The sequence below is a fragment of the Rhea americana genome, unplaced genomic scaffold, assembly GCF_003343005.1.
Source record: "Rhea americana isolate MKP2758 unplaced genomic scaffold, rheAme1 scaffold_76, whole genome shotgun sequence".
Taxonomy (NCBI): Eukaryota; Metazoa; Chordata; class Aves; order Rheiformes; family Rheidae; genus Rhea; species Rhea americana.
The window spans coordinates 855,868-872,875 of record NW_028186934.1 but is presented as its reverse complement, the minus strand read 5'-3'; the positions used below and the strand labels follow the sequence as shown (position 1 = coordinate 872,875).

The 17,008-nt window shown below is 37.7% G+C and overlaps 1 protein-coding gene across 3 annotated transcripts in view; it reads left to right on the top strand.

Annotated features, from left to right (window-relative positions):
- ECT2 (epithelial cell transforming 2) overlaps positions 1-17,008 on the top strand; it is a 28,717-nt gene continuing 11,709 nt past the window's right edge. The window contains exons 1-17 of one of the 3 annotated variants that reach the window (XM_085322280.1): positions 1-114; positions 2,578-2,737; positions 3,216-3,295; positions 3,399-3,491; positions 4,477-4,659; positions 5,224-5,313; positions 6,314-6,421; positions 7,547-7,620; positions 7,741-7,871; positions 8,891-9,006; positions 9,201-9,263; positions 9,709-9,931; positions 11,510-11,646; positions 12,384-12,503; positions 14,690-14,758; positions 15,686-15,796; positions 16,770-16,866. In XM_085322280.1, coding sequence (XP_085178406.1) covers positions 2,608-2,737; positions 3,216-3,295; positions 3,399-3,491; positions 4,477-4,659; positions 5,224-5,313; positions 6,314-6,421; positions 7,547-7,620; positions 7,741-7,871; positions 8,891-9,006; positions 9,201-9,263; positions 9,709-9,931; positions 11,510-11,646; positions 12,384-12,503; positions 14,690-14,758; positions 15,686-15,796; positions 16,770-16,866 — 1,825 coding nt within the window. In that variant the 5' untranslated portion in view covers positions 1-114; positions 2,578-2,607. The other 2 variants (XM_085322281.1, XM_085322282.1) reach the window with 2 other exon arrangements.

The following is a 17,008-nucleotide window of genomic DNA, read 5'->3' as shown; positions in this document are numbered from 1 at the left end:
TACAGAGAGGCGGTGGCGCTGCGCGGCGCGCAGCCAATGCGCGGCGTCCTTAGTGCACCGGCTCGTTTTTTGAATTGGTGTCGGCGGCCGTTCATGGCGCAGGCTGTTTTTGCGGTTGGTGGCTGGGAGGGTGAGGGGCAGTGCCGGGCCTGGGTGCCGGGGAGCGGGCGGGTTTGCCGCGGGGACGCGGAGCGGCGGGGCCGGGCCGGGGCTAGTGGAGGTTGAGCCCGAGGCGGGCGGTGCTGGGCTGTGCGCAGTTGGGCCCAGGCAGGGTGAGGCGGGCCGGGGGAAGGGGGCAATGGGGAGGGGGGGGCAAGACCACCTGTGAGGCCTAGGCTCTTGGGGGAGCCCCGCTGCTCGGCGCCGCTCCGGGGTCTCCCCGGGCCAGCAGCGGGCTCTCCTCTGCACCTGCCATCTTAGAGTAGGTGGTGGTATGTAATCTGACCTCTGGCCTACTCCCAACACCGCCGCAGCCTGGTCACTCTACTGGGTGGCTCCTCTGGAGGGAAGCAGACAGCAGAGGAAGGCTAATATTGAGTCCTTGCTTAGAAACATTTTATATATATGTGTGTGTGTGTGTATGCACACACATGTATTTGAAGAAGGGGTGTGTGTGTATATATGTATTTATATATAATGTATTTTTTCTGGGGGGGATGTTCTGTAATCTTCAGGCACTCCCCAGGTGACTAGGTGTCATTTGTAAGTGTGTTGGTGGACCACCTGAATCCTGTAGTGATGATGCCCCTCCTGCYYCCTTTYATGCGAGGGGGAAAATGTGTTGTTYGTGGCTTCTGTTATGCTTTCGTTCTCTTCCATTTCTTGGAACTGTCAATGTCTAAGTCCAGTGGCTAGTAGTATTTTGTCATTATTTGACAACTATAATAGAGGGTAGTAAAAAAAAAAAAAAAAATTGAATGTGGCCACTGTAATGGAAGAATGTTTTTTAAAAAATGAAAAAGCCATAAAAATCCGTATGCAGACCACAGTATGGGCTTCCTCCTGATATACCATGTGGTTCTTTAAAAGTGCATGGTTGTGTACAAGTAATTAGGTCTAAGAACAGCAACATGATGGGAATTACATCAGTGCTCCTTTGGGACAGACTTTTTTTTTTTTTTTTTTTTTTTTTGTTTGTCTAATTTTACATAAAGTTACCTGGCTTGTAATAATGACTAGCAATGCGGAATCTTCTGAGATTATCCCCTGTCCACATTGCCAAATTAAAGGGTAAAGATATAACTGTTCCTGATGGTATCTTCATAACCTTCTAGACAGGTGACCTTTTCTGGATGAGGTTACTTTTTCTTCTTGCTAGATCTCTTTCTTCTAGAAAATAAAAAATATAGCTGTGTGGCCAGGATCTACTGCTAGGAGACTTGGTCCCATGAGGCCTGCATCCAAGGTAGCTCCTTCTTTAAGAAGTGTTTGGGATCCTAGACATAATACAGTTTCTTTGTCATATGTTACTCAGGGTTCCAGTGCTTCAGTACCTGAACACTGCTCTGTTTTGCTTCAGCTCTTCCCAACCTATTCTTAGATATCCTCTTATTGTAGTGCTTGTGGTGTTCTTGCAGATATGGAGAGGAGATGCGCAGAAGAGAGGACCATACAGTGCAGAGCTGTGTGTGACATTACAATTGCAACGAAGTTGGCAGTTTTGATAGTTGAATATGCCTAGGCKTACGATAGGTTTGTGCTATTGGCATATTGCTCAATGCAATGCAATGCCAGGAGCTTATGTGATGTGGTGTGAAGACAGATAGCTACCTGTACAAAATGTGAAAAACAAGATTTTCCAGTGTGCAGCAAATCTGTCTGGTGGGCAGGAAGGGCACAGCTATATTCTGTTTGTAAGAAGGTGGCTCTTTATCTGACGAATGGGCATTTCTATCCTGTAGTCAATATAGGACAGTACAATAGATTGTACACCTAGATTTATAGATATGCTTGTTAACTCCATAGGGGCTTTCATTACTTTTGAGGAACCTAGTATTTCTATGTTTAAGRTCTGCTGCTTATACTCCCTGGGTGGGCATTTTCATTAACTCTAAAATTAAACCAAAGTAATCTTGGCCGGTTTGTCTAAAACTTTTAGCAAGGTGATTTATGTACCCTAATTCTTCTCCTAATATTCTAGATCAACAGTGCTAATTCATTATGAGCATGCTCATAATGAATAGTTTATCACCGAAGCAAACAAATTATTTCATTTTGTCAGTGTTTTATGAAGAAATGTTTTGTTTTTTTGATGAACACTAGACTCTCTGTTTCCCTGCTGCATAGTTCAAGTATCCCCTGCTCTGTGCAGCTTTATGAACAAATGAAGGATTTTAGTGGTGAGCAGCCTCCCTAAAGCCATTTCTGTAATAGGTTTGTTGTCAGACCTTTCTACCAGTTTTGACTCTTAGTATTCTTTCAGAATTACTCTGTCAGTGTGAGTGGATTTTTAGTAAGAGTCTAAAAGTGTTTTTTTCCAAGAAGTCTGAAGTTGCTTCTGATTGTCTTATTTATAGGACTCCTTTTATTAATGAGCTTTTTGCAGTTGAAACTTAAATTTTTGTATCTGCCTTCTAGGTGCTGAAGAGAGAAATTTAAGACTTAATCATGGCCGACAACAGTACACTGATGTCTGAAACTGGGAAGAGTCTCTTGGCTGATTCTTCTGTTCTAGATTCAAAAATTATAGAAAACTCAAAAGAGAACATATTTCCTGGATCTGTTTCAGATGTTGAAGGTAATGGGAGAAGTCAGTGTTAATACTGTCATATTTTTACAGTGACTTTGTGGATATTTAGTGGTTTTAGAAAACTTAGTGTTCTACTTAGCCACAAAATTGTATGTAATGCAACTAAGGTATTTCTGTTTGCCTGTAATGCAGTAGCCAAAATTCAGTGGCCCTTTCCTGGAGTAAGGGTCATGGAGGCGACACTTGTCCCTTCTTCCTGAGATTTTTTGAAAGGTATATCAATACAGGGAGAAAAAGCACAAGCTGTTTAACTTTACTTCTAAAAGCTGGGCTGTGTGATCAATTAGGTATGCCTAAATAAAAGGTCAGGCTTCTTGAGGCAGCATTTATTTTTAAGATCTAGCTTGTTCCTGATGAAAAAGGTATTTTGACAGGATGCAGTCGACCTTTTATTTACATTATTTCTTGATTTAGAACTAAGGTGGATTTTTCTATTGAAATATTATCTTTGTTTTCTTCTAAACAGAAGAAATGCCTCAAATAGAAACAAGAGTGGTTCTGGTTCAGGAAGCAGGGAAACGTGAAGAGCTTCTGAAAGCCTTGGAGGTACGTAGGTCTAACATAAAACAGTCACCATAATGACATGGTGAGTGTTTTAGACTCTTCTAGTAACTTGCTGATTTTGTACTAAAGTTCTCCTTTTCCACAGACCATTAAGATAATGGAAGTACCAGTTATAAAGATAAAGGAAAGTAGTCCTGGTAAATCAGAAGAAAAACTAATAAAAAGTATTATTCATATGGTATGTCATGCAATTAAGCACATGTGATTGATTGCATGCAGCATGTTGCACTTCACTGGGATTGAAATGTGCAGATAAATTTTTTTTCTATTAACTGAGCATAGTGGTCACAAAATAAGCTAATGTTTCTGATGGTGTCATTTGAAGCTCTTGTCAAAACTAGCACAGACTTTTTTTTTAAAACATTTTCTCAACTAAGGAAGTAATATCTGCAGCTCTTGATTAGCTGTGTTTTCTAACAAGGGGATAGAAAGATCAAAGGAGGCATTCAGATGCATGCTTATATTCAATCAACACTTTCATAAGTTTTTGCTATGAACTGGCTTTGTAATTGGTTAATTGACCTCTATTTCAGTTGAGAGCTGCATTTAAAACTAAGTGTGAGAAGTGGTTCTCTTATTTCTTGATGTGAAAAACCTAAAAACTAAAATTTGGAAATAATGATTGAAATCGGAGCAGACTAACTTCTTAAATCAACTCAATTGACTTCTGTACTTTAGAGCTCATGCAGCATGAGGTTTGCTTCTGCAAGCTCTTGTTGTTAGACTGTAGTTGATAGTAACATCCGGAAGCACCTTAAGCTGCCCTGACAATCTAGAGGGAGAGATTTTATTAAGTATGTGTGCTTAGGATTCTCCCCAACCCTTAGTATATAGTTTTTTGCGACTACTGTGTTGCCCATGTGAACTGATGCTTAAACTACTAAAAWAAGTACAACTGTTCTTTAAAAGTATGAATTATTTTAAGATTTTTTTTTTTAGGTGCGGTTCATAGCTATTCTTATGCGAAGGAGTGRTGCAACTCATATAGCTTTGACAAATCTGTCTTAAGATGCTGTCAATGAACTGTCTTTGCACTTACCTTTTTTCTTCCCTTTTCTTCACCCTCTAATGGCTCAAAATAAAAATGAGTTGAATTACAATGCTACTTTATGTATGTTGTTTGAATGATGCTTCCTTTCCTCCCCCAACCTCTATAAATCAAGGAAATTAAATTGCCCTACATAAAGATGGACACAATAGAAGAGCTTGGAGATTCTGATTCCCCAGAGCTTGAGACAGTGTTCGTTGTAACAGACTTCCAAGATTCTATCTTTAACAACCTCTACAAAGCAGATTGCCGTGTTATTGGACCTCCAGTAGTACTGCACTGTGCACAGAAAGGAGAGGTATGTGCTTTCTGTGAAATCAGCTGAATAGTTCTCTCATATAGCGGGTTTTAAATATAAAGTGTTCAAAACAAAATCTTTGTATGTTTTGCTTTGGCAGTCGTAAGTGTTCTCAGGAAGAGAATCTTGAGGAAAGCAGATTTCTAATGTCATTTTAGAGTATTGTGTTAAAGTATTGAGTGAGAAAGGACAGGTAGACAGTGGTAAGACTGCAACTACTGCAGTAGTTGTGGAAATTATTGACCCARCAGTTGAGACTATGCCATTATGAAAGGCAGCATGCAGATGATGGCCTAGCAGACCCTTTGTATTTCCAAAGATCATTGCATAGAAGGAGGTGGCTGGAGAAGAAAAAATGGATGGAGCACTGCCTTCGGGACTTGAGGATGCTCTAGCTACTTTATCAGAACGTTGGCAAATCTGAAGTGTAACTGAGTATACAGCCTTGAACTAGTATATAAAGCATTTTCATACTAGGAGCAATAGAACTGCATTAAAGGTGATGTTAAAACTTTATTGGAAACTACATGCTTTTTACTAACAAACCAACTACTTCTGTTTCAGCCTTTACCTTTCTCATGTCGTCCCCTGTACTGTGCAAGTATGTTGAACTTGGTACTGTGCTTTACAGGATTCAGAAAGAAAGATGAATTAGTAAGATTTCTTTTTCTTCTTTTTTTTTCCCTCTCTCTTTTATTTTGAATTGGTAAAACTATATGTTTAACTTTATTTTCAAAATACTCTTTGGTTCTATCACCTAGGGTTTAACCATGAATAGAGGTTCTACGGAGGAATTAGTTGCATCTGGCTCCGTGCCCCCCCCCCCATCAGCAGTGATATCTGAGGGTGGAAACAGTTGTTTCTTTGTTCAGGTCCTGTGATACGGCTTTTGAATGTCATTGAACAGTTGAGGTTCAACAGGGCTTAAAGATTTGTCAGTGTAAACTTCAGTAAGGCTCCCTTTACCTAGTAACATTCTTTTACTTGCACAATGATGTGGYGGAGTAAAACTTTAGAGCTCTATTTAGAGCACTTACAGCCATGCTGTCTTACATTTTAGCCTTGGCATATCTAAATTCTGATAAGTGGTTTGATACTCTTCAGTGATGCAGCTGGCACATAATTTCCATATTAGATTCCTGGGAATATGTGGCTAGTAATATAGTTTTACATCTTCATCTGGACAAGATGATGTATGAAAAATATACTTAGTGTTAGGGCTAGTAGTTAGGTTTGATCAGCTGAATTCAAACTGGACAGATCATGCTTTATATTTAAAAAAAAAAAAAAAAAGCTTTTGGTTTAGGTAGAATTGGCCATATCAATGATGGATAACATGACTCCTTTCTAGCCTGTGAGAAGGCAAAGGCATTATGTATGATGCCACAAGAATAGTGGTAGCCTGGGTGGTTGTCTTCAAGCTGCATGGCAAGGCTGTATAGAATGCTAAGAAAGGAGTTAATAAWTTTTCTGGTGTACCAGATGTATCTTCTTAACATTTTTGTTTTAACTCCAGAACAAAATGGAGCATTTAATTCCTAGTCATTTAGTGTAACCTCCTGCAAGTGACACTGTAAACCATGCTTGTACCTCTTTTACTCTGTACCATATACTTCAAAAGATGTATTGAAAGTTTTTCACCTTTAATTTTCAGGTTAAGCTAGTGACCTTGGTTCATCATATGGGTGGAATTATTCGAAGAGACTTTAGCTCTAAAGTTACACATCTGGTGGCTAACTCAACACAAGGAGACAAATTCAGAGTAAGTAAGCTTGAATTGATACTTCATGGAAACTTTCAGAATTTAGCTTTTGTAGTCTGAGTCTGTAAATTATAGCTCAGCTCATAAGTTACTGCTTTTTCTGTACTAATAACAATAGATTGTAACTGCATGTTTATCTCCAGCTAGCGTTGAGCTTTGGCACCTTTTTGTCTCTAATATTGTTCCAAATAGTATAAATTGCTTCAACGCAGGAAAGTTTAATAGACAAATGTAGTAAATAACAAGAGATGCTTAAGTACTGACATTATCTTTGTATCAACAAAAAGTGTTTATATTGCAATATGCCTGCTTTTTTGCCTATCCAAACAATAAGCTTCAAAGTAACTTGCAGAACACAGCCCAAATTTTGTGCATCTTCTTTTAATTATTCTTATTTCTTATGTGAAGAAAGACTTGAAAGTTTAAATATTGCTTTTTTTTGTAGCTGTTAACATCAAAATGGCATCCCTTCAGGACATCTTCACAAGTAGTGRATACAAGTTAACTTACAGCTTCCACCATAGATTGGCATTGCTATGTCTGCTTATGTAACCTCTCTTGACTCTCCCTCTTATTAAGATTTTTTAGCTGACTAAAAATTCAAATTTCTTTCTAATTTTCCAGTTGAAGGAGAAGACCTACTTTCTAATTTTGTTCAAAGATTCCTTTACTGCCAACTCAAAACAAAAAAAGAAAAGTAGGAAAATTTAATAATCTTTCTCAAGTGGTCATGGGAGTCACCATTGGAACTGTTGCCTTCTCTGTATGGAAAGCAGGTCAGGCTGCTTTTCTTAGTACAAACTATAGAAAGAAGAACAGGTCCTGCGCTCAACTGGAACTGGGGTTTGGTTTTGCATTTTTGAGTAGTGAAGGATATTGGGCTAACAGTGCACTTCTGAGTAAATGATGAAATAGCTATTGATAGTATCTCTTAGTCACTGAAGAGTTAACATATTCCAACTTTTAACTGTAAAAACACTGTCAAACATTATTCTTTCAAGAATATACTCATTTCTTGCAGTATTTGTCTTGAAAAGTAAAGGTAATGTTATGAATTTTTCTTGATATGGAAAGGACTTAAATGGACAGTTCATTTGTTGCAGCTTGTACCTTTCTGTTTTGTAGATTGCTGTGAGTCTAGGTACTCCTATCATGAAAGCAGAGTGGATTTATAAGGCTTGGGAAAAAAGGAATGAAATGTAGGTATTTGCTTTCCCTCCCCTAAACTTGCACCTTGTTTATGAGAGGTGTTGTGAACTTATGTTTAAATAGTGACATACCACTGATTTAGTGACTCCTTTTTTTGCATCTCTTTTCAGTGATTTCTGTGCAGCTGATGATGACTTTAGAAATCAGTTCAAGGTTCCTCCCTTCAAAGACTGCATGTTAAGTTTCCTTGGGTTCTCTGATGAAGAGAAAGCTAGCATGGAAGAAATGACAGAAATGCAAGGTTATTATTTATGAAAGTTAACCTATGGAAAAGAATGGGGTTTATATCTGATAAATATTTCAGTAGTACAAATATTTCGCTGAGGCTAAAATGCTGGATCATGAATCCTAAAGTTTTAATGAATAATCTTCAACTCTAGAAGCCAAATTGCTTTTCAGATGTCAGTGTGAGCATAAGTTCCTGTTAATATTAAAGGCTTTATACTTCCAAGTCTGAATGAAACTATACAAATTTAAAAAGAAATAATTACAGGATGCTTGAAGTCATCCTGGAAGATCAGCTACATACAGTGTGTTTTCTGCCTAAGTTCTCATCAGTGTTGTGGCAAGTAACTTGGTACATGCTTTCTGTGAACTACATAATGTTTACAATTTTGATATGAAGCATCACTCACTGGTAAAGTGCTTCACTGGAAGATTTTTTCATATTTTGGTAGTGTAGTACAATGCAAAGAATCTTACTGACAGTAATGACCTAACAGATCACTAATGGTCTCCAGTCTTGTATTTCTAAAGTGTACAGATAGAAGTACAGAAATGGGAATAGAGCAAGCTTGTAACAGCAAGGTTTCCTCAAAACAGGTAAAAATTGGTTGGTTTGCTTTTCTTCCTGACCTCTTTTACCTGAAGCTACTTATAAAGATGTGACATACACAACTAGCTTGTGGATATAGTTAGAGTGACTGTTTCTGGCTTGCTCTTCTAAGAAACAAAAGCTATTCAGACAAGTGCTGCATTTATCAGCAGAGAGGTTTTAAAGCCCTCTGAACTCCAGATTCTCTTGGCTTTTCAATGTGTACTTCACTATTCACACTACATTCTACTTACTACCAGCAGTAGACAGCTTTTAGAATCAGGAGTGTAATGTAAGCCCAGCAACTGATTAGTGTGCTAAAAAGTTAATCTCTCCTTGATTCTTCTCCCACTAATGTTGGATTTCACAGAACTGTTAAATAAGCTACTGATTTCTATATGTAGTATTCTGAAGTTCTGCTAATTTATCTTGTTTTCTTTATCTAGGAGGACATTATTTACCAGTTGGTGATGAAAGGTGCACACACTTAGTGGTTGAAGAAAATACAGTAAAAGATCTTCCATTTGAACCTTTAAAAAAGCTTTATGTTGTAAAACAAGAGGTAAGTATTAATAAATTCTTAAAAGAATATATCCATATGCTACCGCATATGTGAGACAAACTTACGTTTTCAGAATAAGCCACATGTTTGCATATGGGTATGCAAACTGTCTTAAATTAAATACACTATTTTGAATATTCTTAACTTCATATGAAGCCTTTTAATAGGTTGTGTTTTTTTTTCCTCTCCTTCAGTGGTTCTGGGGAAGCATTCAAATGGATGCCAGAGCTGGGGAGTCCATGTATTTATTTGAAAAGGTATGTTGAACTCTTTCATGCTGTAAGGAGCTTGTAAAATAAGGATTTGCAATAGGAGTCAGAGGTTTAACAACTTAAAGCAACATTTAAGTTCTAGATAAGTCATTATAAATTTTATGCTTAACATGCTTGTTTGAAGAATGTAAATGACCTGCCTGTCTGCTCTTGACTTAGCAACTAATATGTGGTTCCCTTACGCTTGCCACATGGAACTTGCTAGCACTGGAAAACCTTTTTCCTGCTTCCCAAAGGTCAAACTTATTATTCAAACGAAATAGTAGTGTAGCTTCTAATTAAAAGTAAGGACTTTGTCTGGATTCCCTGAACTTCCCTAAGAAGAGTTTTGTGTATTTATCTGTAAACCTAACTCTTCATCTTTTCACTGAGTTGAGCTGGAAACAGCAAGCAAAAAGATATGAAGCTAGACTTTCTTCTTTTACTACAGTCGGAGAGTCCAGGCCTCAAAAAGTCTGTGTCGCTGCTTTCTCTGAATACGCCAAACAGCAACCGTAAGAGAAGACGTTTGAAAGAGACTCTTGCCCAGCTGACCAGAGAAACTGACATGTCGCCATTCCCGCCTCGGAAACGCCCCTCGGCTGAACATTCACTTTCTATTGGGTCCTTGCTGGATATTTCTAACACTCCAGAGTCAAGCACTACCAATGGAGGTAGAGCTAAAACCTTCATTCAGACATATGTGCAATGATAAGAGCTCACTGCAAGTTGTACAAGTCATAACGGTAGTGGTGGGGAAGTCTTACAGGTTCTGCTACAGGTTTCCTGAGTAATTCCAGGCTTTCTCCTTTTCAAAGTGTGCAGAAGACCGAATAAGTGTGAGTGTGGAATTTAGACACAGAGAGAGGCCAGGCTGCCCCCTGTCTTTGTAATAAATATATTCAAGTCTAAAGGAAAACAAGCAGAAGATTTGCAGTTGATAAATAAAAGCACAGGACAGTGTTACACAAAAATGCTTGGAATACTCTGCTGACAATCTGCAGCAAATAAGCGATGTAGTTAACAATAAACCATCTAGAAACCCCTCTAGTAGGATACTCAGAGAAAGGAGGACAAAGAATCCTTTTCTAAAGGAACTAAAGGGAAAATTCCTGCAAAGCCCATTCCTCCTGGACCTTTGAAATGTTCTGTTGAGGTAATACTATTTATGCTAACAAACTGTGTTATGTGTAAAACTTCACAAGAATGTAAATCACCATCTTGTTTTGATCAGTTGATTGGCAGAGAGCTTTTAACATTTTTGTACATGGCTCTTATGGAAGAGAGGAAACTGCAAAATCATGGGTTAGTCAAAATCTAGTACCTGAGTTTAAAAACAAGTCCCAGTTCCATCATACAGAGGAGGTATCAAGAGATACTACCGATGGAAAACTATACAGCTCGAATAAGTAGTCTTGATGAGGCACAACCTGTAAGTGATAATCCTGAAGGAATGCAGTCAGGATCAGCCTACTCTGAAAGACCAGCTCTCTTAGATAACGCTAGTGCTCTTGTATCCCTTGACACGGAAGTTTCTCCTAATACAACATCAGCAGACATTTTCAAAAAGATTGCTATTTTGAAAACAACAGGTAAGGTATTTATTTCAGACTAATTGTGAGAGTAATGAATTTTGACATCAGAATGATTGAGTAAAGCTCTCTGCTACCAAATACACGTATAAGTATTAAAAACTAAGAGYTTAAAACACTAAGAGTGCCCTAGATCCCCCATCAGCTTTCACTTCAAGAGAAAATGACTCCGTGTTCTTCCCCCCCCYCCCCCCCCCCGGATAAAACAGTAAATTTGGAAGGAAAGAGTGATTGTAATAAATGGCTTTGAGCTACTTACTTAATGCAAGGGTAGTTGGCAGCTGAAAGATAATTCTTTACCTGGCAAATTAAAAATAGGAAAATATGTATGTATATGCCGTATGTATAAATAATGTTCAGCACCTAACCCTTGGTTTCTATGTAACATGAAAGGTTAATTCATTGCACGACCAATAAATGGTCTACTAGCTTAAGATTAATTTTGAAGAATAATACATTATTATCCCTATTCTACAATAGGGCTGTAATAAAGTAATTCTCTAAAGACTTCAGTTATCTGCAGAATAACCTATAGAATAGCCTTAATAAAGAAGATATCCTCCCCTGAGAATTTTGAAGGTTTCTGTCTTTAAGGGTGAACTTTACRGGGGCTATATTGTAATAGAGCTCTGTTCTCTTTTGCTAATATCTCCTCATCAGAAACACCAAAATCCTGTGCAAGGCCTTCTAAAAACTCAACTCCTCTGCCTCCGAAGCAGTCTGCAAGATGGCAGGTTGCAAAAGAATTATATCAGACGGAAAGTAACTACGTTGATATTCTAACAACAATCATTCAGGTAAGCTGGTTTTAAATTAGGTACAGTCTTCAGTTGTAATAAGACAGCCAGTGTTTTAGATCAGTGGGTATTTTTTCCCTTCTCCTCCCTACCCGTAACCTGTAATCTTCAGCCTTTTGAGGGTTTGAGTGTTTCGAAGGTCCATGAAAGAGGATAGTAGAAAGTAAGTCTCATGTCGGTAAAATGACATGTTAAAAATGTTTATCTAAATCAAAAAGGSTGAACTTATAATCTTGGATCTGCAGTGGTGTTTGTATGGAAATACCAAAGTTCAAGAGAATAATATCTTCATGACTCTAGTTTTTAAGCTATTAGTGAAGGTTTTCTTCTTCTGCTTAAGATTACTGCAAGAAGATCAGAGTAGCAAGCAGCTTAGATGAAAAGCTTCAGCCCTAGGAAGTTCATTTCCACTGCAGCTGATCAAATGCCTAAAGAATGAGGTAAAATGTATGAGAGTAGAAAGAGATGAAAGGAGGTTATGCTGTAGTAATATTAGAACAGAGTGCTTGTATCTTAAAACCCCTCCTCCATAACAGTCTTGCTAAGTGGATGCAGAATGCCTCAAGGTTGCACAGAAAAGTGTGATCTGGAAGAAAAACACTACTTTCACAACTATTTTTAACCCAGTGAGGGGAGGATGGAAAGGAGAACAGAAATTAGTAAATGACTGTATCTCTCTCTCTCCCCCCCCCCACCTGTACCTTATTCCCCCTTCCCTCTCTCCTCTATTTCATCAGTTGTTTCAAGTACCTCTGGAAAAGGAAGGACAACTTGGAGGACCAATCCTTGCGCAGGAAGAGATCAAGACCATATTTGGCAGCATTCCAGATATTCTTGATGTGCACACTAAAATCAAGGTAAGCTTTTTCTGTAATAACCCCTCTATAGGGAAAGTTTTGACACTGACTCAGAATGCTGGATGGATATAAATTCACCTAGTACTGTTGCGTACTGTTCATTCTATGGAGTTATACATGAATCCAAAATGCATTTTAGGATTTACCACTTATTTGTAAATATGAGCTGGAATCTTGAGTGTTTTGTTTGTAACTTATATTGCTATTTTTGACCTGGCGTGTCCTATTCCCATTTCATTACCTCTTCCAATAAGAGGTCTTTTGTAACTGATGCAAAAGTCGTCGAARTGGCCAGTGATCTCAAATGGGAAGCAAAACCTCACAGTGGTTTTGCTTGTGTGTAAAAACACACAAACATATGTGTTTTTACTAAAGCAAAGAGCAAGGACTCTTGCAAGGATAGCTAAAGCTCTGGAATTAAAAAAGAATTTCCTTTTATTTTTTTTCCTGGGTTCTAGACAGGTTCCTGTAAGGAATCTTTTGTGTTTAAGGAAATTGGCTTTTATCACCTACTAGGAAAAACTTACTCTTCTTTAAAGTGTTTTGAGCTGGTTTTCACAAATTACTAGCTCCTTAAAACTGGCTTAGATTTCTACTTCTGAAGATGTTGACCTAAGCCTATTTAAGTGCTGACTGAAGTTTCCTATCAGATTGTATTGTTGAGTTCTCTTAATTTAATGTACACTTTGATTTGGGTTGTAAACTCTCTGCTACAAGAAACCACCACTAGGTCTCACAGCATATTACATTACTGGTTTTCATGAAATATGAAGTCATAAAATCTCCATTAAATAATGACATATATGTGTTTCTGTCTGCATTTAGCAATAGGCCCTTAAAATACAGAGGCTTGCGGACTGATGCTTGTAACTCAGGGTGTGTGGTTTTTTTTTTGGGGGGGAGGGGTGATCATGGCTAGTAAATGACTGCTAGCTGTTGATATATACTCTCATAAGAAGAGGAAAGCAGAACATGTTTGCATGCATGATAGCTAGGATTGAACAGTATGCACTGCAGGCAAAGTTGCTTGGATGTGGTTGTCTGCTTTCCTCCTCCTTAAGCCTGATTAAGATAAGAGGATAGCTGGCGGAAACAAACCAATGTTAATGATGGATCCTTTTCACTTAAGRTGAATCCTGAACTTCAGTTGTGCCCTTGCGACCCTATTACAAGCTGACGATGAATAAGCTTGATCCTTATCAAGCTGATACAAGCTTAACAGCTTGATCTCACTTTCCTTGACACCTTGGTGCAGCAAGTGAGGGAAATCTATGCTAGTTCTGTTTCAGTTCTGTATTCTGTTCTGGACTYGGAATCCTGTACTAGTTTTGCAGTCTTCTATTTACAGTTAGATCAACTCTGCATATGCTTTTTTTTTTTTTTAAAAAAAAAAAAAATTTTGCTTGGGATGTGATCAGTGATTTAGTGAACATAGTGTTGTTGTCTTGTGGCAGAGTTGGCTAGTGCTGATGCACTGCTACACTCTGCTTCCATTGCTTCAAAGCTGAGTGTTTGATTTGATGGAGGTCTTTTGTCATCAACCTAAACAACCTCTGAAGTTGTTTAGATTTTAAGATTGCCTGCTTTGTTAGCTGTATGTTTCCATGCTAACTGTATGCTTGGCAAAACACTGGTCTCATCTTACAGCTTTATGGAGTTCACATTCTAGCAAGGTTAAGATATGCAATAAATGGACCAGTGTTAGAGATCTGGAATGCTGGGATTTTTTATTACTATTATTATTTATTATTTCATCTCTGCCTACTCTGCTACCAAAGAAGCCAAACAGTGCTTTGTTAGCGTATTTAATAGTTCAGTATCTTTACACTCCRACAGATAAACATCTTCTGTGTATCCTCAAAGTTAGTCTAGAGTCTGCTTCTGGTGAATGTAAGCTAGTTTTCTATGTCTGTCTCCTGTCTCATAACTCTGGTTGTAACTTAAATGATATTTTGAGTTAGAACTAGAGAAGAAACTTAACYAGAAACTTAACTAAGAGTAGTAAATGTCTACTTGTCCAGCTTAACCATACTCAAGAGTTCTCTTTTACATAGCAGTCCAAGTGTGGCAGTTGGAATGGCATGCAAACTATCCCATAATACATTAATATTATGTACAGAGGCTTGTGATGGCTGTTTTGGTTGGATGGCTCGWATTTTCTTCCCTCACCCTTCTATATATTTTAGGAAGATCTTGAAGATCTTATGATGAATTGGACTGAAAGCAGAAGTATTGGTGACATCATTCTCAAATATGTAAGTTTGTTTCTCATTTTATGCATTAGAGCTATTATAAACTATTATCTTTCTTAGTTAATTAATATATTTGTAGGAGCTGGCAAGCGCAAATCACTGCTGAGTGAGAGAGAATACTAATTTATCTATATTTTCTATTTAGAATTATGAATTACAAGTTAGATTAGTTGCAGTTAGCTTGTAGAGGTAATCCAAGCTTACACAGTTAAGCTGAAATGTATATACCTGTACACTTGTAATAGATATGGTTTGAGAACATTAATTCAAAACTGTACAGACATACTTTTCCCTCAGATGTGAAGAGCTCATCCTGTAACCTTAGCTGTCTGTTGCTTCTAATCAGTAGTAAAGAACTTGGAAGAACTGCTTTTCACAGGAACGCCTCACATTCCTCCTTCGAACACTGAAATATAAAAGTACATGAGGAGTCCTTGTTTTCTACAGTACAGAGTGTGCAGAATAGGGAAACTAGGTCTGGGACTACACTGCATTTTAAGATATGTCTACTAGACATCTTGTTCTTTCACTGACCTGATCATACTGGGGTAAATTGTGCTTTGCTTTCAAAAGTGCTTGGTCTTAAGCATTGCTTGTGATGGTCTAATGTTTCAAAGATGATAGTATGCAATGGGGAAAATATTTGTATGCGACTTCCAGAATTCTTGCCAAAAATATCTTGCTAGATGAGGATCTGCCTTTTCATGCTTAGCTTTTTCTTTGGAGCTGTCTGCATTTAATCAGCAGCATGAAATCTTGGGCATCTGGCATTCAAAAGTATCTAACTTGTCTTGTGAGCTTGCATTTTGTTATTACTATTTTTTTATTAAGCTATACCTTTGAGTAACTTTGTATAGTTCAGGACATTGTATATACATACAATGCTACATGACACGTAAAGCAGAGTCATAACAGTTGTTTACCTTTCAGTCAAAAGATTTATTGAAAACATACCCTCCATTTGTGAATTTCTTTGAAATGAGCAAGGAAACTATTACAAGATGTGAAAAACAGAAGCCAAGGTTTCATGCCTTCTTAAAGGTAAGTGTCTGCAAAACTAATTTTTTTCAGTAGAATGTGGAAGACTCATCACCATCTAAACTACTTAATGCAGAAGGTGGAAGAATGTAGAACTGAGAAAGCTCATCTCTTGGCAAGATGGAAAAAAGAAGGGATTTGAACTCCAATCCCTCAAGCTCTTCAGAAGGCTTTTTCTTAGAAGGTCCAAGTCCTCCCTCTGTTAGGAGCTTCCAAAATAGTTGGATTATATGAATCTATTAATGAAAATGTAGATTCTGATTATCCTCTCCTAAATACATGCTTCACTTTCTTTAAAGATAGTTAGAGCTGCTTTTCTTTTATTGGTCCTTCTCTGTGTGCTTAAAAGACTTGTATTTCTTAAAGTGACTTAATTTTATTCAGCTGTAAAGTTTCAGGGAGGTAGAATCTCAACGTTCTTGTAACTGATGAATAACATAGCATAACAATAACAGAGCATAACAGTGGAGACCTAGGGAAAAAGATGATCCCCATCTATAAACATGTATAGTTCATTAATAGAGCAATACAACTTAAACTCTTCTTTTGTATCTGAGGGTTTGTCAAATAATGGGGTAATCAAAGTGACAAATTTCACTTCCTTTTTTTTCTGAGATACTGGTAATTACATCCAAATACTGAAAACTAAGAGATGGGGAAGCGAATGAGAACACTTTCCATCCTCAAATCTTAGCATCAGCATCTGGAGTATGGACTGTGAGGGGATGATAATTTGGACAGTTTAAAAAACATGCTGTATTCAAATCTACAGTGTGTTTTTAGTATTTATCCTTTTATGTTCTCAGAATATCTAGTTCTAATGTGATCTGTTAGTGACTGAGCATCAAGAGCATCTGTATTGAGAAATTCCCCCAATTTTTTTAACACAATATTAGTTTCAAGGAAAACAACTTTTCTCCTGTTTTTCGTTGGAAAAAAGAGAATTATTTCCTTTCTCCTCTTTCTTCTCCCACAGATAAACCAAGCTAAACCAGAATGTGGCCGTCAAAGCCTAGCTGAACTCCTTATCCGTCCTGTTCAGAGGCTGCCTAGTGTTGCTCTGCTTCTAAATGGTAATATAATGATACTGTGTATTTTTGCATCCTTCTGTTTATGAAGGTGTTAAAATGGCTGCTTTTGTCATATTTAGGAATGACTTTTTCTCATGTAAAAAAAGTCTATGCTGACTGTTAATTGTGCTAATTGGCAGTCAAC